Source organism: Petaurus breviceps, unplaced genomic scaffold (assembly GCF_028583685.1).
Source record: "Petaurus breviceps papuanus isolate PSGF00001 unplaced genomic scaffold, PetGlider_PUasm1.0 90849, whole genome shotgun sequence".
Lineage (NCBI taxonomy): Eukaryota > Metazoa > Chordata > Mammalia > Diprotodontia > Petauridae > Petaurus > Petaurus breviceps.
Window position 1 is genome coordinate 20,301,507 of NW_027187361.1, and position 21,660 is coordinate 20,323,166.

Sequence of the window (21,660 nt, forward strand, 5' to 3'; positions counted from 1 at the left end):
TCATCTAATCTAACCCTTCTCCCTTTCTACAGATGAGGAAACTGAGGCCTAAAGGATAGCATTGTCATATATCTAGTATGCAGTAAGGTTAAGATTCTAATTCAAGCTTTCTGACTTCAAGTTTAAGGCTCTTTATACTTCATTTGTGAATAGAAATAAGAATGTACCACCTCTCAGTATTCCTATGTATTGCTAATGAAATTGAACAGCAAGAGATAGAAAGAGAAATTCCATTGAAAGTTATTGTAGATATTATAAAATATTTTGGAGTCTACCTGCCAAAACAAACTCAGGACCTATACGAACACAATTTCAAAACACTTTTCACACAAATAAAGTCATATCTAACTAATTAGAAAAACATCAGCTGCTCTTGGCTGGGTCGAGCTAATATAACAAAAATGACAATTTTACTTCAATTAAATTACCTATTCAGTGCCATACCAATCAATCTACCAAAAATAATTGATAGAGATAGATAAAATAGTAACAAAATTCATTTGGAAGGACAAAATGTCCCGAATATCAAGGAAATTAATGAAAAGAAATTCTAGGGAAGGTGGCCTAGCCATACTAGATTTTAATCTGTATTATAGATCAGCAGTCATCAAAACTACTTGGTACTGTCTGAGAAATAGAGGAGTGAATCAGTGGAATAGATTAGACATACAAGACACAGCAGTCAACGTCTATAGCAATCTACTGCTTGATATAGCCAAAGACCCCAGTTTGGGGAATTAGAACTCATTATTTAACAAAAACTGCTAGGAAAATTGGAATATAGCATGGCAGGAACTTGGCATAGACCAATATCTTACACCATAGACCAAAATCAAGTCAAAATGGGGGCACGATTTAGGTATAAAGTCTGATGCCATAAGAAATCTGGGAGAGCAAGGAATCGTTTACCCGTCAGATTTATGAAGAAGGGGAGGTTTTATGACAAAACAAGTGTTAGAGAGCATTATGAAATGCAAAATGGATAATTTTTATTACATTACATTGAAAAGTTTCTCTACAAATAAAGCTAATGTAACCAAGATTAATAAGGAAGTGGAAAATTGGGGGGAAATTTTACAATCATTGTATCTGATAAAGACCTCATTTCTAAAATATACAGAGAGTTGAGTCAAATCTCTATAAGAATACAAGTCATTCCCCAATTGAAAAATGATCAAAGGATATGAACAGGCAGTTTTCAGAGGAAGAAATTAAAGATATCTATAAGCATATGAAAAAAATTCTCTAAATCACTATTGATTAGAGAAATGCAAATCTAAATAACTCTGAGGTGCCATATCTCACTGATTAGAATGGCTAAGATGGTAAAACAAGAAAATGATAAATGCTGTAGAGGATGTCGAAAAACTGGAATATTAATGCATTGTTGGTGGAGATGTGAACTGATTAAACCTTTCTGGAAAACAATCTGGAACTATGCCCAAAAGTCTATAAATAAGTGCATAACCCTTGACCCAAAAATACCAATTCTAGGGCTGTATCCCAAAGATATCATAGAAGTGGGTAAATGATCCATGTGTACAAAAATATTTATAACATTTCTTTTTCTGGTGACAAAGAATTGGAAGTCAAGGGGATGCCCATCAATTGAGGAATGGCTAAACCAGTTGTGGTATATGAATGTAATGGAATACTATTGTGCTATAAGAAATGAGGAGCTGATGGACTCCATAATAACCTGGAGAGACTTGTATAAACTGATGTTGAGTGAGAAGAGCAGAACCAGGAGAAATTTATACACAATTACAGACACAACATATGTGTGACAACTCACTTTGATAGATTTGGCTCCTCTCAGCAATGCGAGGTTATAAGACAACTGCAAAAGACTCGTGATGGACAGAGATGTCCACATCCAGAGAAAGAGCTACAGAGTCTGACTGCAGACTGAAGCAAAATGCTTGTTCCCCCTCTCTTTTCTTGGTGTTGTTTTGTTTTGTTTCCTCTTTCTCATTGTTCACTCCATTGGTTATTATCCTTCTTTACAACATGACTAATACTTAATGTGAAGGTATTTGTAGGTCCTACATTTGATTGCATGCCACCAAGGGAGGGGAGGGAGGAAGAGAGAGAAGGGGAAAAAATTGAAACTCAAGGGATTGTGGAACTGAATATTGTAAACTAAAAGTAAATAAATTTAAAAAAAATGAAAAACAAAGAATGTGCCACATGACCTAGATTCCATATTACCATTAGGAGAGCTGTGAAAAGACCTTCAATAACTCTAGAAGAAAGACATTATACTGTTTCTATGCATCATGGAACCTCCTATATCCAAACTGAATGAAACCAAACACTATCCAGATATGTGACATCCCAAAAGAATGTTTTAGGACCAGGTTCTTTTTTGAGATCTAGGCTGGCAACATCTTATACAATGTAATGGTGTCCAGTTGTGCAAGCTGACATTGCAACTTCTCCTGAAGCTATATGACTAAAAGATGGCAAGCCTTCTTCTCAGTGAGACTGAAGAAAGTTCCTTTGTGCAAAATAAATGCTTTTGCAAAATGGCCCAATTACTTAAGATAGGCAGGAACCATAAATGAGGTTACAGTTCAAAAAAAAATGTAGAAATTCCATTGTTTAGTGTCTCTACATTAAACCTTGCAAAGTATCACAGATTTAGGAGCATTAATGTGAGACTGTTGCACTCCCACTAAATCATTTTGTTCCTGGGTAGGACAAATTGTAACCTAAAATGGTATGCATTTACATATTCTAAAGCATAACTGGTACTTCAGACCTAGAGGTAAAAAGGGGGATGTACTCAAGGGGGTGGTTTGATAAAGGGGTGCTATAAAAGCCCTGGGGAACAACCCTGGTTAATGAGCTAAAGAAATCCGACAACTTTCAAGCTACACTCAAAGGCACAAATTGTGACTTTGCTCCCAAGAAGAACAGAAAGTACACAGTGCCCCATGCTTTGAAAAAAAAAATTATGATGATGATGCCAATTATCTTTGTTAAGAGGTTCTGTGAGACCCAGGAGACTTTTGTCACTTCCAATTGAATTCTTTTATGAAAGAGTGGTGGTCTAATATTATTTTGGTAGGGTAGAGGTCACGCCTTTGAATGTTGCTTTTGCCAACACATTATAGAGGTTCAATAACTTTTCAGAGATGATTGTTAAAATGGTCTCTGGTAAATTGTTCTTCCCCTAAAGGTTTTTTTTAAGCAAACAGAAAAATACAGAAGTACAAAAGGGCTTTTACAAGCTTGTTTGCCAGGTTGTCAGGGTTCATTTTTAGAGATGATTAATCGTGTTCTAGGAAGGTTAGACCATTATCAAGAATACATCTAAGCCAGTACTAAAGAATTTTTCTGAAATGTTTATTTTGTTTTTAGATAGATACTTTATCTAAATAGCATTAGTGTTGATTGGCTCAATTGGTTGGATTATGATGTTAATGAGGAAAACATGGATTGAATCAACAGTTAGTCAGGGAACATAATTTTTCATAGTGATGCTAACTATACTAAATCACTCATCTTTCAATAAATGCCAGTCACAAAGAAGCCCAGGTAATAGTATGAACATTAGTGAAAAAAATATATATATACATATATATTTATTTATTTGTTTGTTTAAAAAATTATTATATTATTTTATTATATATTATATTATATATATATACACCAAATGCATGGACTGCTTAAAATGAAAGGAAGACAACAAACTGTTTAATAACATGTTATATTGTATCTGTCCCCATTAGAATGTGAGCTCTTTGAGGGGAAGAAGTCTCCCCCACCTCTTTATTATATGTCCAGTCATGTCGCATAATATGTACTCCATAAATGCAATAATAATAGCTAGCATTTACATAGCACTTTAGTGTTTGTAAAAACATTTCACAAATATTTTATCCTCACAACAACCCTGGGAAAGACCTGCTAATAAGTGACTGTAACAGCAAGTACCCTAGCATACCCAGGATGGCTGCTAGCACAGGTTCTTTAGTCTGCTTTTCTAAAGGAAAGCAACTCAAAAGGGGTCAATAATCTTACTTTAATAAAACATATATAATTTACTTAACTCAGGGGGGAAACTCAGCACCCTGGACTTCAGAAAATACAAACAGAAGTTACAAACAGACAAAAATACAGACAAAGAAAACAATATAATCCAACAGACCAACAGAGAAGGCTTCTAGCTGTCTGATCATTACATACATACATACATGCACACATAGTTAGTTAACAGAGAGAGAAGCACCAACGTCTGGGTTTTCAAAGTTGGAGGGCTTAATGGCTGCAAAGAGTCTCTTCTGACCAAATCACACAACTCTTCCCATAAGTGAGCCCCAAAGCAAAACCTTACTTCAAAGGTATAGATATAGAGATAGACATAGACATTGACATAGACAGACAGACAGACAGACAGACAGACAGACAGACAGACAGACAGATAGATAGATAGATAGATAGATAGATAGATAGATAGATAGATAGATAGATTGATTGATTGATTGATTGATAAGAAAGATAGATAGATAGCCTTCTCCAGGGTCATAGAACATCACAACCTTTGTGACCTACTGCCTAATTACAAAGCAACAGTGCATGGGCCTTCCTGATAAACAAGCCTCCCCTAAGCAAGCTTCTCCAGTTAAGCTCTCCTCTACCCTTCAGCCAATTCCTCCCACCACAGGCTCTATGTGACCACATTCAGCTTGTTAGGAGGCAAAGTATATTTTCAAATCAGGGAAGATCTTCAAATTCCCTTACCATTACAGTGACTGAGGCTAGATTCAAATTAAAGTTTTCCTAACTCCAAATCCAACACATAATCAATTCATCGTGCTACCTAGTGGCCTGTTGGAATCAACTATTGTTGATATTATATGTCTTCCAATCCTGGAAGATAGCAATCATACAAATGTAAACATTAAAAGTAACTACAATGGAATGACACAAATGAAGCATAGTTATGCGGCATCACATTCCCAGTGGTGACTTGCACATGCCAAGTCACTAAGGGTGTGTTAGGTGGTCTATTTGATAGAGACCCGGTACTGGGCTCAGAAAGACTTGAGTTCAAATCCTGCTTGGACATTAGCTGTGTGACCCTGCAGAAATCACTTAACTGGGGTGGCTAGGTGGTATAGTGAATAGAACACCATCCCTGGAGTCAGGAGGACCCAAGCTCAAATCCAGCCTCTGACACTTGACACACTTACTAGCCATGTGAATCTGGGCAAGTCACAACCCCAATTGCCCTCAAAAAAGCAAAAAAAAAAAGTCACAACATTTATCTGCTTCAGTTTTCTCATCTGTTAAATGGGAATAATATTAGCATATACCAAATAGGATTGTTGTGAGGATCAGAGATAATATATAGAAAGCTCTTTGCAAAACTTTGAGTAATATATGCTATAGGTACCATCATCATTATACATGACTAGAAAGAGGGTCACTTAATCATCCAGCAAGACTGAAACACAATAAGTGGGTAGCCTGATTACTAAAACAATGCTACCCAGATAATAAAATATCCTGATGAAGATCTTGCTTGACTTGGAAAGAGAAGGACAATACTTATACAGGATAAGAAGTCATGGAGGGATTGTTTGTTGCAGAGTTAAAGGGAGTGTGTACACACAGAGATGAAACTACAGTCATCTAAATTTCACAATATTAAGGAGAAGGCATTTTTAACTTGACTGGTAAGGCTCTCATCCATCAATGACATGGCTATTTTGGAGCCCATGGATATCTCTATGAAGAAGTGATTAGAATCATGTTTAATTATGGTTAAATTAATTCAGTGTATCACATCACTCTTGAGCTCTAATTTTTATTTTTGCCATATGCAGGGGAACGTCCTTGAAAACAAATGATACCTTAACTATTGTTGCATATCTGAGGATGTTAGGTTCACATTACAGAGAATAATAGTGTCATCAATGCCTCAGGACAATGACAATAATATTACTTGATTATTAAAATTGAAGTTGCTGTAAGGTGGCTTTTTTTTCTATTTTTTTGAAATATGATGTCCCAGTATCACAGATTCCTGACAAATACGCTTCTCTGTCAAGCAAATTTGGTTACCCTTTGATCTAAGAACATCACAGTTAATTTTTCCTTTTTTTACCTGAACCCATTATTTCATTGATATAAAGAAGCATGTGCCAATGCTTATTGGTATCAGTTCTTACATTCCTTGAGCGTTGCCTGAGGTCAAATTACTTTTTCCAGGTCACATGATTAGCATGAGTCAGAGGCAGAATTTGAAACCTGGCCTTGCTGATTCTGAGGCCAACTCCCTATCCTCTACACCAGCCTGCCTCTGAGAGTGTCTGAAAACCAGGGCCCTCAATGGGAATTGTTAGTCCTTAAGAGGTCCAGTAGCTTTTTTTCTTTGCACTGGATCCTGTTCGATTTTCTGAATCCTTCTTTCACAATCATCACTGCAATTTCTTTGTGAAATGGTCACAAGGGATGGCTTGGCAAATCAGACATAAATGACACCAGATACTCCCAAACAAGATTTGTGTCCTTTCTCTTTATGTAAATTTTACAGCACTCTGAATAATGTAAGGCAATAATATAGAGATATGGATTGTTTCCTGTTCAAAATAAATGTATCAAATTCTGTCTGAAGACATTAATGAGAACTGGGAGAGCAGGTAATGATGCTGCTTCTGTATGGCTAAAGATGATCTCCTTCAGCTTTTGCTTTCTTTCTTGACCCGCTGAATGCCCCATGTGGTCACGCTTCTGTGACCCTGCCCACCTGCTGTCCTAGGTTGTTTTTCTTCCCAGCTCATTTGCTCAATAACATTGACACTAAATGAAACCTATTTTAGAACTCCCTCTGTGAAACTCGCCAATCCTAAATAGCAGTCATTTGTATTCACAGAATGCCTTTCAGCCAGGGACACACTACCCTACAAATAGGGAAAGCATTAAAGCTTTAGGTGCTGCAAAATTTTTCCTGCATTGCTCCAGAAATCAGACAAGGAATCAATCCAACCTGCTGGAAAAATATGACTGAACATGAGTCTTCTCCTGGGGTGCTGGAAGGTAAATGAGGGAAAGAGCTATAGATCAAAGCTCCTCTATAGACCTGAGCAGCCACTTCATAGACCTCAGAAACTATTAGGACCTCTAGGGGAAAATGCATTCCTTCTGAGGCAAATAGTGGCCAATACCACCTTTAATTAAAAGCAAACCATGTTCCTATAGCCAGCCAGAATCTAAGCATTGAGAATGGCGGGAGTAAGGGAAGAGGGGGTTTCTTGCTTTCTGGAAGGAAATGAAGGTGTGGGGAGCAGAAATATCCTCTATCATTCTGCCCCTCTGTTTCTCCAACAAAAAAAAATAAAGTTTAATGTAGAGGAAGGGAAAAGGGGCATCAAGGGATGCAGGGAATGAAAAGACATAAAGCTTTTTACGTATCCAAAAGTTCTTTCCCTAGACATTTTGCTTTCTCTAGGTGTGTACACCTTGAATTACAGCATAATCAAAGCAGAACACCTCTCCTTTTAATCGTGTTCTTTGTTGTGCTGACATGTCTGGTTGGCTGAGTTTCCCCCTTATTATTCTAATCCATCAGTTTCCTTTTTGGTTCCCCTGGCCTGCTCCCTACACATCTGGAATTTCAGGACAGTGATTTAAAGGATGCTGTTTATTGAACTCCAAATTTCCTAATCCCTTTTGCCTTTTTCCATTTTATTTCTTTTCAAGCTGTACAATCTTTCAAATGCTATTTGTGAGTTACTCAACAATCATACCTACCATTTTTTTTTTCAGTACTGCAGGGTGTAATTTCCTCTTTGCCTGATGATTTCTCAAACGTAGCATATTCATGACTTTTCCCTGAAACACTCAATTCCCTATTTCTGTTGATATAAAATCCTCAGTTTGACTTTTACAATCCTCCATAACACTGGCCTCTTCCTATTTTTCCAGTCTTCTTATAACTTACTCCCCTCCAAATGTTCTGTAATCCAGTGACACTGGCTTCCTCTTTATTCATTTCAAAAGAGACATTATCTCCCAGCTCCAGGAAATTTTATTGGTTGCCATCAATGCCTGGAGCTCTATCTCCCCTCATCTCTACCTCCTAGATTCCATAGCTTCCTTTTACTACTATTCCACTTTCTGCCAAAAGTGTTTTCCAGTCCTCCTTCTGAGACCACTACCAATGTGATTAATATATATATACATACACATATATATACATTCATATACATACCTGTAAATACATACCTATATACATAAATATACATGTATTTATTTTGAGACTATATATATATATATACATTTTATTTGTATAGGATTGTCTGCATTTTGTCACATTATTAAAATAGATTGTAAACGCTTTGAGAAAAGGGATTTTTTTTTCTTTTTTATATCCCCAGTACTTAGCACAGTGCCTGGTACATAAAACCATTTAAAATATGTTAGTTACCTACCTGATTGTTAATAATACCACCATTTCAGATTTTCAAGCTTTATTCAAACGATTTCCAAGTTCTTTTAATTCTGCCCCCTCAATACATTTCAAATCTGGGCCTCCTTTCCACTCAAATTGCTAACTCCAAGTTCAGTCTCTCATTGCCTCTAACATGGATGGCCATTACCACCTTAATAATTAGGAACTGATCTTTCTCCTTGAAAATCTGTCCCTCAAACTGTAACCAAAGCCATCTGACTAATGTGACAGAGATGAATTGATTGCCCTGCTCCCTCCCTACAAGGCAGCTAGCTGGTGCAGGAGAGAGCACAGGTCCTGAGGTCAGGAGGACCTGAGTTCCAACCTGACCTCAGAAGTTCATTTGCTATGTGGCCCTGGGCAAATCCCTCAACCCTGTTTTGCCTCAGTTTCCCCATCTGTAAAAGGAGCTGGAGAAGGAATTGGCAAACCCCTCTACCGTCTCTGCCAAGAAAACCCCAAATAGGATGAAGAAGAGTCAGGCATGACTAAATCACCATAGAAACAACAAGCTCCATACTAAAATAAAAAGAAAATAAAACAAACCCCTCTCGTCCCAGAATGATCTCATAACCTGACTTTCAATATGTTCCACAATCTGGTTCCAATCTCTCTTTTTACCCTTATTTTGTACTAGTCCTTTTATTCATTCTAAGATTCAGAAAAATGGAACTGTACATTATCTGATCTCTTATTCTGCCTTTGCCTGATTCAATTATTTACCTATACTATCCCCAATGCCTAGAATGAATCCCTCTCACTTCTCTATTAAAATGCTTGCCTTCCTTCATTCAGTCTCAGTGCTACAAGGAAGAAATCTGCCATGAAGATTTCTTTCATCAACCTAACTAGAAATTATCCTTCAATCTTGAATCACCAATACCACTCCACTTGACCTTTTCAATGTGCCTATTCATATTCTAATTTGTATTATAGCTATCCCTCTGCACAATCTATTCTTCCCCCTAAGAGTATAATGTCCCTAGAGCAGCAATAAGACAATTTCTCAGTTTTCTTTCATCAGATCCTAGCCAGTCCCTTGCACACAGTAAGTGTTTGATTAATGGTTTTGTAATTGAACTACTGTCCTATTTCTCTCTACAGAGTGCTCATCATTTGGTGCCTCTAATTCTTCATCACCGACTCACTGCCCAGCCATTTCCAGTCTGTCTTTCTTGCTCATCACTTTGATGAGAGTGCTCCCTGGAAGGTTATTATTGACTCTAATGACCAAAATCTATGTTAATTTTTAGCACCCATTCCTTCCTCTTAAAACTCTGCATTCTCCTTAAGTTTCTATAACATCACACCTCTTCATTCATCTAAAGATCTTAATGCTACTTGTCTCAATTTTTTCTGTATGATTCCTCTTTCCATCATAATACCATTACTTTAGGCATTCTCTTAAATTTCTATCCAACCTCATAGTCAAGAAAATGTTGGTATTGTATAAGAGAAAAAGAAAAAAAACAGATTCTTCTCCCTAAAATGTATAAATAAAAAGGGAAGAAATCATTTTTTTTACAACTTTCATGGAACAAATGATAGAAATAATGTGGTTTTTCCTCATGTAATTCATACAGCTTTAAAAATAGGTGTTTTAAGTTTTTTTCTTTCCCAGTACTCTAGACTTTAGAAGGGCACATTCAAATATTGCTTAAAAAGTTAAGAACCAGGGTCAGCAAGGTGTCACAGTGAGTAGAGCACTGGCCCTGGAGTCAGGAGGACCTAAGTTAAAATTCGGTCTCAGGCACTTAACATTTACTAGCCATGTGACCTTGGACAAGTCACTTAACCCCAATTGCCCTACCTTCCCCTCTCCAAAAAGCAAAAAAAAAATGTAAAAAAGTTAAGAACCAAGGGGGAGTGAAAGAAGGAAGAGAAAATTTAGAACTCAAAATCTTGTAGATGTGAATGTTGAGAACTAAAAACAAATAAATAAATGAAATTTTAAAAAATAAAACATTAAAAAAAAGAAATTTGCTGAAAACAAAGAAACTATAGCTTTATGTTGTACAGAGGAAATCAGCCTTAGAGGTATTACATTCTTTTTTAATATTAAATTTTGAAAACATTATAGCAAATAACTGATGGGAAGAAAATTATGAGAAGTCATCTGAAGGTGATGCTTCTCTAAGGTTTGCTCAATTTTATACACATTATCTTATTTGATACTGGTGAGGCTGCTTGGGAATCTTACCAACAAACAGATTTCTTAGACTTGCCAGAAGATGAACACCTGGGCAAGTAATTAATGAGTAGATAAACGTGCCATGGTCCACTGTAAGTGGTAGAAATGCTAAAGCTCTGAATGACCTGGGGATTTTGTTACTAAAGACAAAAACAATAAGAGTTTTTGTGAGATGTTAGGGACAAGATTCCTCCTTAGGGTAGATGAATTATGATTAAAATTCCCCAGCAAAACATAAGAATCTCTTCTCTAGAACATGAAATGGTGCTTGGTCTCATTCCATAGAAAACTAAGTATTCTTGTCAGCATATTCCAAGTAGCCTGACATAGGCTACAAATCTTTATACTTTCTTTAATATTAAACTAAGTTGGGGGACATGAAGAATGATATTTAAGCAATTAAAATAATGCTACACTTGTAATGATTAGAAATATTCAATACCACTGTGAAATGGATCCATACTGATGATGTATATACCACCATTGAAACCAACTGTCATTTTAAATTAATGTATCATCAGGAGTGGGGAACCTATGGCCTCAAGGCAACATGTGGCTGTATGGGTCCTCAAGAATGGCCTTTTGACTGAATCCAAACTTCATAGAACAAATTCCCTGAATAAAAGTATTTTTCTGTAAAAGTTGAACTCAGACAAAATGTTTCTCTGAAGGACCTACAAGGCCATGGTGTGGCCCTGAGGCCACAGGTTCCCCACCCCTGTGAGGCATCCTAAGATTATTGAGCCTCTTCTTTTTTGAATCCTAGGATTTTCCTGTCACATAAACAATACTCAAGATCAACTTATGCCAGGTAATAGGACTTGCTATGAAACTTTTTCCAAGGTTCCTTCTAACTTATCTTGAAAAGCATGTTGTCTTGTTCCTTCTTTCAGAATCTGAATTCTATATCTTTGAGTCTTTAAGCAACTAAGGTGGTACATTCCACAGTCTTACTAGGAGTTGGCTGGATTAAATTCACTTCCAAATATTGAAAAGTGTGTATTCCCTGTGTTTTGCTGATATTATTGCCAAGAGGTATCTGTATAAATTCTAGAGTTTGACAAAAGCTGTTCCTTCCTTTTTTTTAATGATGGAATCTGTGCGGTAAAGCAGGAACATTTACCCAGAGCCCTCTCTTGGGCCATTAAAATGTCAAATGTTTCTGCCATGAGGTATTATTATGTTATTATGAGTGCTATTATGAACTATGCTAAAAAGTGATTCTGCAATATATCTTCTAAGAAAGTGCTCAAATTTCATATTGAATTTGATGACAATACTTTCACCAAAAACTTGATTCCATGTGTGAAATTTTTAAAAATTTAGCAATCACTTATAATGTTGATATTCTTTAAAATGTCTTTCTTTTATAGGAAGCAGAAGTGAGAGATCTTATTAAGATATATGTTTAGGGTATAACAAATGCAAGGAGTATATTAATAATCTGTTTGTGGCATTATATTTTTTTACTTCAATGGGCAGAAATTTTTCATAAGAATTCCAAGATGCTGGGTAAGTGATGACAAATTTTTCAATATGTCCCAAAGCAACCATTTGTAGTGTTAGTGTTCTCAGGTTCTATGGAGGATACATTCATTTACTTACCAACTGCACTTGAACATGGAGTTATGTTGCCCATATTTTTCCATATTAATAGGATATGATTTTAGAATCCAGAAGGGCTATTTTGTCAAGTGTTAGTAAACAGGAAAAGAAAAAGGATTTGATCAATATGATTTCCCCTTTAGCTGCAGAAACTAGTTGAGAAATCAGTGTATTAACAACTTTGGGAACTCAAAAGATGACATATATGAATGAATTCCATTTGAAACTGTAAATAAAAAAAAGCTGGATTTTGAGTGAGAAGTCCTGAAATTCCATCTTCGTTTTACCCCTTACTATATTTGTGACTCTTCATAGTTCATTCTTAGTCTTTCTAGGTATGAATTTCATCTTCTATAAAATAAAGACATTGGAGTAAACAATCTCCAACCACTGACCTCTTTGCTCCCCTCCCAAGAACCTTCATCTTCTAACTGCAGACATTTTGACTGTCTCCCTATGCCAAGAACTTTCTCCTTCCTAAGCTCTACATTTTTACTTTCTTTGTTTCCTATGAATGCCAACTAATATCCTACCTTCTTTAAGAAGCCTTTCCTGCTCTCCAGGTCTGTTGTGAGGTTCAAATATGACAATGAATTTAAGTATTTTTTAAACAAAAATATGTGATGATGAGGATGAGGATGATGGTGATGATGATTAGCCTCCTGTCACTAGCATTCCAGTCTGGGGATGTTTTCATTCCCTGAGCCTCCTGCAGAAGTCAATGTTCATAGAACGATACAAGGGTGCTCGGTAAATGTTTAACAACCCAGCAATCCAGAAACAAAAATAGCTGCACTGGTGTGTGTGTGCACGAGCACACACACACACACACACACACACATGTTTAAGTCTAATCTTCCTTATTAACAATTTCTAAAGCCTACACAATCCACATGACAACAAATCCAGCTCTGACTTAAAGCTCTACCAACTTTGGACGTGTAAATACTCACATCAAACATTTAGCAATCCCTCTTAGAGCTGGCCTGCTCCACAGAAATGCACTCCTTTTGCTTTGTTGATTATCTCCAATTTAACCCGTATGGGATCTGGTTGTTTCACAGTTGTCTCTCGCAGTAGACTGTGAGCTCCTTAAGAGCAGGGAACTTTTTGCCTTTATATATCCCTGATGCTTAGCACAACGCTAGCCACTAAGTAAATGCTTAATGAATTGTTATTCCCTGACTTCGAGCCCTAAGTCTCTGAACTCATAGATTAGAAAACAGTATTCTACCACACGTCCAGCTAACACGTGTACATGATTCCACTTCTACAGAAGAAGAGTTGTTTTTTTTTTTTAATTTTCTCACCCGTAAGTCAACTTGAACTTCTATAAAGATTCAGGGTGATAATATTCTTGGAAACAACTGAGTTCAGAGACTGTACTATTAAAATTAATGGAACTTATATTTAGAAATGCCAAAATCTAAATCAAACCAACACTCAAAAAGCCAATTTATATATTAAATAAAAGGAATCCTGGCATAAAATGTGAAACAAAATATATAGTTTTATCTCCATCAGATATATGACATGAAGAGATATACAAGTAAATGATTTTATTTTGATTCATGAAAGTGCTAATACATAGACATGCTGGCACAAATGAGACAATACAACAATAATATAAATCATGTTATAGAAAAGGACACCTACCATCAATGCCTAATGTAAAAGTGAGTGCCTTTGCATGTGACAGTGGCTATATAAATCTAAAGTATATAGGTAGGAAAGAAGAAAAATTTCCGTTTTCACAGGTAAAATCTATGATGTTTTTGTTGGCAAGCTTTTCCTGGGATATATTTCTTTTTTTTCCATTAGAGTGGGGGAAGGCAGGGCAATTGGAGTTAAGTGACTTGTGCAAGGTCACATGGCTACAAGGTGTTAAGTGTCTGAGGCCACGTTTGAACTCAGGTCCTCCTGACTCCAGGGCCAGTGCTTTGTTCACTGCACCCCCTAGTTACTCCCTACCTGTGATATATTTCTATTGGCATGATCAGAGATGTCTGAGTTAGCAGGAGCTCTGTATTGGGAGAAGGCAACTTGACCATAGGACATAGAACCTGGGTTCACAGATCAGACATTAGAGCAGAATTCAGAAGGATAGGCTTAAGAAGATGTAAGCCTAGACTTGAAGAACATTCAATCGTTGCCCCAGTAATATAGAAGGCAAAAAGCATGCTGCTTTAAAAAAATGAAAGAAAAAAGTGGTATAGTACATATCACATCTATTGCAAAAGAGTTATATTTGTTGTAACTATTCAAAATTTGATAATACTTCAATAAGCAAAAACAAGAGATGCGAACATGCTGTCATTTATGGGTAATCTACAAAGTTACTGTGCACAAATTGAATAGAGAACACATAACTCTGCTTTAATTGACAATAAAATTAGGGGTTTTCCCTGGGGTAAACTTAAAACTTAAAAAAAAAAATTGATAATTACATTTTAAAATAATTGGTTTCCTTTAGATTTCTGTGCCTTTAATATACTTAAATACCTTATTCTGAGGAAGGTTCTACAGGTTTCACTAGACTGTAAAAAGTATACCTGTTACACACATAAAATGGAAAAGAACTCCTCTACTAGAATAATATGAGTCAGTCCAGAATTTAGTAATGTAAGGACATTCCATAGTAAGATCTTAAAAAAAAATGAGACCTTTTGGTTTAAGACATAGATGGCACAGTGGATATAGTGCTGGGTCTGGACTCAGGAAGACCTGAATTCACATCTGGCCTCAGACACTTACTATCTGTGTGACCCTGGGCAAGTCCTTTAACCCTGGTTACCTTGGTTTCCTCATTTGTAAAATGAGTTGGAGAAAGAAATGCCAAACCACTCCAGTGTCTTTGCCAAGAAAATTCCAAATGGTGTCACAAAGAGTCAAATGTGATTGAACAACAAAAATAATATATATTTTTTAATTATTATTTGCTGCTATCAAGTACTTAGCAGATAGATAGCTATAAAATTGTGCAGAGGATTTTGGAGATGTATTATTTCAATTCATAAAATAAGAGATTTATATTTTAGTAGTGTAGCCCATATTCTGAGTAAGAGATTTGAATGTTAAAATAGCCATACAGTATCCTTAGATTATCTTTAAAATTAATCTGTTGGCCAAGCAATTTTCACTTCATTCCAGAAACTATGTTTTGAGCAAGAAAAAAAAGTCTTATCTCTATATCCATCTTAAAGAGAAGTTTATTATATCGACCATACCCAGTATGGGTACCTGGATTTTCCTTTACTTTGTGTCCTGTATATTTAAAGGTTCTGTGTTATATCTGTTAGAGTTCAGTGGGATTGTGCAGTAAGGATGAGTTACAGAGGGATTCAAGTGTAGAAAGAAGAAACCTGGCTAGGAGGCTACTACGGCTTGGCGGCTCATATCGCTCTTCCTCTGTGGTCTGATCTGTAAAATACAGAGGTCAGACTAGATGATTGCTCAAGTCATTTTAAAACAGAAAACCAATGTAATAATCATACAAGCAATTGGGATTATTTGGTTTTTCATAAAGCAAAATGAAAATTAAATTTATCATACTATTTTTTCTGAAATGTTTAGAAGGGTATCTTTAAATGTTGAATGGAGTAAAGGATGAGATGCAGCATGTAAAGAAAACTTTTATGGTCAAATTAATTTCCTTTTATTGAATATTAAATAGATACTGTATATCATAAAAGTTATATACCTAATTCTAGTTTAAATGAATTTGAATTTTTCTAAAATATGCCCAAAACAAAGAGATAAATAGATAGACAGATAGATAGATAGATAGATAGATGAGAGAGAAAGAGAGAGAGAGAGAGAGAGAGAGAGAGAGAGAGAGAGAGAGAGAGAGAGAGAGAGAGAGAGAGAGAGAATAGATAGTTAGATTTACTGGTATCATTGAGGGAGCTTTGGGTTTGGGATCAGGACATATAGGATGTATTTATAGTTGTGTTGATGCCTTACTTTATGATTTGAGACTCTACAAAAACACAGTAATTTGTCTCCAGGGAATTATTTAACAATGATAACAGAACTATTTTGAAGTAACTTTCATTGTGAGTAGTAATGCATTTTCTTTACCACATTGTAACTTTAATTATATTTAAAATGTTCTCTGTAACTCATAAGAAATTTCCCACCGACCTGTATATTAAGATAAGCTTATTAATCATAAAATAGATACCTTTGGGCCCATTGGAAAAACCTGTTACACTTGAGTGAATTACTTTGGAAAACTTTGTTAAGTGGTAATATCTTCAATCATTATTTTATAAGTAAATACAGATATTTTCAACTTTTGAACATAAAAAATAAGGTTAAAGACAAGAATTGACTTGCAATATGAAAGAGGAATTAAAGCAATGAGTGTTATAGAGTATCATTCTTTATACCCATAGAATACAACAATTAAGTTATTGAGACATTAGAGGGCTATTTTGGGGATACCCCTGACTTATTACAAAATAAGAACATAAGTAAATTATTATCCTCTGGTCGCTTTTTATATAGTGAATATTAAATCGTGGTGTACCAGAAATACTCATGGATGTGGATTGAGGGGAGATTACTGTTCAAATCCCATCTCTGATACATAGCTATCTGTTGATGGGCAAGACATTTCATTTCTCTATAACTTAGTTTCCTCATCTAGAAAACAGGGGAAAACACATATATTACTTATATCAGAGTTGTTCTAAAGATAAAATGAGATCATATATGTAAAACACTTAGAAAACAGTTCCTAAGGGAAAATAAGTTATTAGTATTAGTATTGCTATTGTAACATTCACAGTTAACCATGCCCACCTGATGTGAGCTTATGATCATTTCCAAATGAGGGCAAGTTTGCCAACAATGTGGCAATGAAACTAAACCAAAGAAAGCCTTAGAGAAGGGAAAAGGTAGGCCTAGAGAGGAAATTAGTTAGAAAAAAAGGAAGCCTTTCCTGATCCCTCTCTAGGTAAAGGGATTTTTTCTTCCTCAAACTTCCCACTGAATTTAATTTGGACCTATATTTTACACATATCTTACTCATTGCATTCAAAGTTATTGGTGAAGTTTTCTTCCCATTTGATTTAAGCAGGTTATGTTTTTTATTCTGTTTTTGCCCATAATCTATTCTGATAAGACTCTACTTAAGCACATCTCCTTTATGAAGTATGTTCCTAGATAATAGTGTTTTTATTTTCCTTGTTCAAATTGTCTTACAGAACTTTGGCACTTCCCTTTGCCTCCCAATCTCTTAACCTTATTTTATACATGTAGATACATACCTGCCCTATGAATTTTCTCCTTCCCTTATTCCTGGCAGAACATAAACTCTTGAGTGATTGATAAACTACAAAACAATAAAATCTTTATATTCCTAAGAAATGGTACTGTGGTGTAGTGGTTGGAAAGTGGGCCTTAGAATAAGGAAGACCTGGTTTCAGTCCTTGCCTCTCTCTCCAATTGGGTCTGAGTGAACTTTGATAAATCACTTAACTTCTCAGTGTCCTAAGGCAGCTCACTAAAGCTATGAACTAAAGAGAAAATCCCAATCTTGGTTGATAGGAGTTTCCTCATAGACAAAGTCCTTATAGCAATAAAATCAGATAGATAGGTAGACAGAGAGGGAGATAAAGTCCCTATCCCTTATATATAATGTAATAGATATAGAACAGATAATATACATATAATATGTGTAACATATTACATTATATGTAATACATATTATATGTGATATAACATATTATTTATATATTATATAATATAGTATATGTAATATATAATATAGATAAAATAGATAATATGCATTTGTTAATTTAATTAATAAATCAATCTTTTCATCCCCTTCTCTGCACCTACCATGATAAATTACATATACTGAGTCATTGAGAAATGTTGGTTGACATTGAAAAGGTGCCTAAATTTGAAAAATGTAGATTCTGGTTCAACCCTAAGAGATAATCCCAAAAATCTATACTGGTACCTAGGTCTTGTTGCCTATAGAAAATGCAAGGCAGGCAATGACAATCCCAAGAATGACCTGGATTTTTTAATTCAATGTAAGGCAGACCAGTTTTGGTCCCTGATGTTTCTGAAGTTAGCTCCCTCAGTGTCCTACTTTGTCTTACTACTGTGTATAGTAGTAACAGTAATGATAATAGTAACAACCAAAACAAAACTAAATTCCCAGGAGGTACTTATATTATTCTGAAATAAGAGGTGACCTCTGGATTTGGAGAGATGTCACAGCGCTTGTCCAAACTGTTATAGACCTCTCTCTGTTTTAGTATTAAAATGTTAAAAAGCAGCATGGCATAATGGAAAAAAACATTGAACTTCTAATACTTAGACCTCGTTCCAGGTCTCAGTCCTGTTATTCATCACTTGTGAATTTGAATTGGAATGCAACCAGTTATCTTCTATGATATGAGGATGATTTACCAGACCTTCCTTGTTAGGTGATTATAACATAGGGTTGTATGAAAGTATTTTGCCAAGTACTAGGCAGATTTAAATTACACAGTCCTGCACATTAAAGACACTCAGCCAAATGTCTTTTAAATTAATAAATGAGACTGCAAACATGTGAAGGGCAAGGTAAGAGTGAGGAAAGTATTTGCTAGAGAGTGTTCTCATTAACGTTCCCCTATATTTAGCAGGGGAAATCAAGTCCACCTAAAATGATTTAGGAATCTCACTGAATTTATAGCCATAGTTCATACTTGCAAAAACAACTTACAACTTCCAAATTTCAGAGGACAAGCATGTGCATCCATTGGGAAGTCTTCAAGTTGCATGGGACATTCAGCAGAGATGGTCAATCTAAAAAACAAAAAAGGGGGGAAATAACTTTATTGGATTGTGAGAAAGTGATTAGGAATTGTTTTCTTTGGTTTTTTGAAGTGTTCTAATTAATGTTCAATATCTTCACTCATTCACAACTTCTACAATAATAACTTTTACCCAAGATTTTCCAAATGGCTTGGTAGTAATGCTTCATATAGTTAGAAGTCTCGTGAAGCTGAGAAATTAGTGTCAGAAGATCTGATTTGCACTGGTAATATCAAATAATGGTGTGAATTTGGCCATGTCACGTAGCCTTAGTAATGTGATGTGTAAAATGGAATGATAATAATCATACTTCGTACATTTTGTCTGGTTGTCCCCCCTGCCTCTCCATAATTTCCTCCTTAGGGCTTCTCTGAATTCCTTAAGATCTTGCTCAAATTCTACCTTCTATAAGAGACCTTTCCTGGCCCACCTTAATGTTGGAGTCTTCCCTCTAATATCTCCAATTGATACTTTATAAAACATTTTGTACATAAGGTCTGACATATTGTCCATCCCTGTTAGATTGAGCTCCTTGACAAAAGAGATTGTTTTTTGCATTTCTTTACACATCCAGCCCTTAGCATAGTGCCTGAAATATAGTGTGTGCTTATCAAATGTTTATTGACTTGACACAATCTCAGTGTTGTTGGAAGGATTAAATGAGATTATCTATGTTAACTTGTGAAATGTGGCATAAATATCAATTATTTAAAAAGTAATTTATGATACCTTTACTTCTCATATTGCTTCTTCAAACCATACCAACCTCAAAATTGCCTAAGATACTTTATTTGGAAAGAGATGAATGTATATAAGTTTGTGGGTTTTTTTTAATCAATCAATCAATTAATTAATTTACTTTTAGTTTACAACATTCACTTCCCCAAGCTTTTGAATTCCAAATTCCCCCCCTCCCCTCTCCCCACAATGTTGGCATGCAATCTGATGTATGTTAGTATTTTTAAAATTGAAAATATTTTCTATGTATATGATATATGTTCAATTATAAATAGATACATATACACATATTCAAATACAAAAGTCAGATTAATTTTTGTCCTTATTTCTGTTTTCAAACATAGACACTTTTCCTTGTATGTTACCCTGCTTTCCCATTCTAAAAGGCCACTCCTTATAACAAATTAAAAAAAACACTCCAACAAAATTAATCAATATATCAAAAAAGTCCCATAGTAAATACGATATGCCACACACTTAGATCACTGCCCCATAAAACCACAGAGAGATTGAGATGTCCTCTCATGTCTCTTGTTTGGACCCAGGTTTAATCATTATAACTATGTAACATTCAGTTTTGATTTTCCTATTTTTTTAAATGTATTATAATTTTTTTTCTATATTTATTTCCTGGTTATTTGTGCTATACTTTGGAGCAGTTCATATGTCTGCCCATCCTTCCTGTAAGCCTCAGATTCATTGTTTCCTACACCACAATTAATATTCCTGCACTATAGTCTGTTTAGCTATCTCAGAGTAGATTGACATCTACCTTAGTTCCTGCTACAAAAATGTTAGTGCATATGGTTCCTCTCCTTTTATCACTGGTTTCTCTGGATCAGCAGGTACATATGTTTTAGTCACTTTATTAGCATAATTCCAAACTCCTTCCCAGAATGGTTGGACCTGCTCACAGTTCCACCAATTATACATTTATGTGTCCGTCTTTACATAGGCTCTCTCATATTAACTATTCCCATATTTGTTATCTTGTCAGCTTTTGAGGGCTACGGAAATATCTTAAGGTTATTTTTATTTGCATTAATAATATTATTAGTTGCATTGAAACACTTGGTTTATGATTATCAACAATTTTCCATTATTTTGAGAATTGTTCATAATTTTTGACCACTTCTCTGTTGGGCAATGACTTGGTTTTTGGTCTTAACATTTTTCTGTTTGTTGCTTACATATTTGGGATAGCAAATCTTTATCAGATATCATTGACAAAGGTCATATTTCAACCTGCTCTTTTGATTCTTCCTTAATAAATTTTCTTTTCCCATCTAACCTACCAAATGCTATACTGGGGTAGATCATGGTCCAGCAAATTGTCATTGTAATTGAGTTGCCAATATAAATTTGCATCATATGATGCCTCCATGGAGTTCTATATATGGAACTTCTTTAAAAAATTATTAAGTTATTTCACATATCTTTAAATGTCCTTCCCTTAGTTTTAAAAAGCAAAGGAAATTAAATGTAATAAGTTTACAGTAGAAGTTTTGAATTAAATAGATGGTAGAATTCTAACTGTAGCTTAAGTTTTGCCACAGGGCGGATTCTCCAATTGTTCATTCCAAGTTAGATTCTTGTGTCTAAATGTGAATATGTTGTATATATGCCAAATAAGCAATTTACTGCTGACACAGAACCTTTGATATTTGCATTTCATGACTTTATCATAACCAAATGTTTTTACTTTATGAAGTTAAAACAGAGTTCAAACACTTGGAGAGTTAATATATGATCAGCCCTATGCATATACATATATGTGTGTGTGTATATATACACATATATATTCTGGTTTTTTTAATCACTGCTATTTTTTTTACATCATAAT

At 35.2% G+C, this 21,660-nt stretch overlaps 1 protein-coding gene across 3 annotated transcripts in view; it reads right to left on the reverse strand.

Annotated features, from left to right (window-relative positions):
- Positions 1-21,660, reverse strand: part of GABRA5 (gamma-aminobutyric acid type A receptor subunit alpha5) — a 117,462-nt gene that overhangs the window by 24,375 nt on the left and 71,427 nt on the right. For all 3 annotated transcript variants that reach the window (XM_069072946.1, XM_069072945.1, XM_069072944.1), the window contains exon 6: positions 18,988-19,070. In XM_069072946.1, coding sequence (XP_068929047.1) covers positions 18,988-19,070 — 83 coding nt within the window. The remainder of the gene's footprint in view (positions 1-18,987; positions 19,071-21,660) is intronic.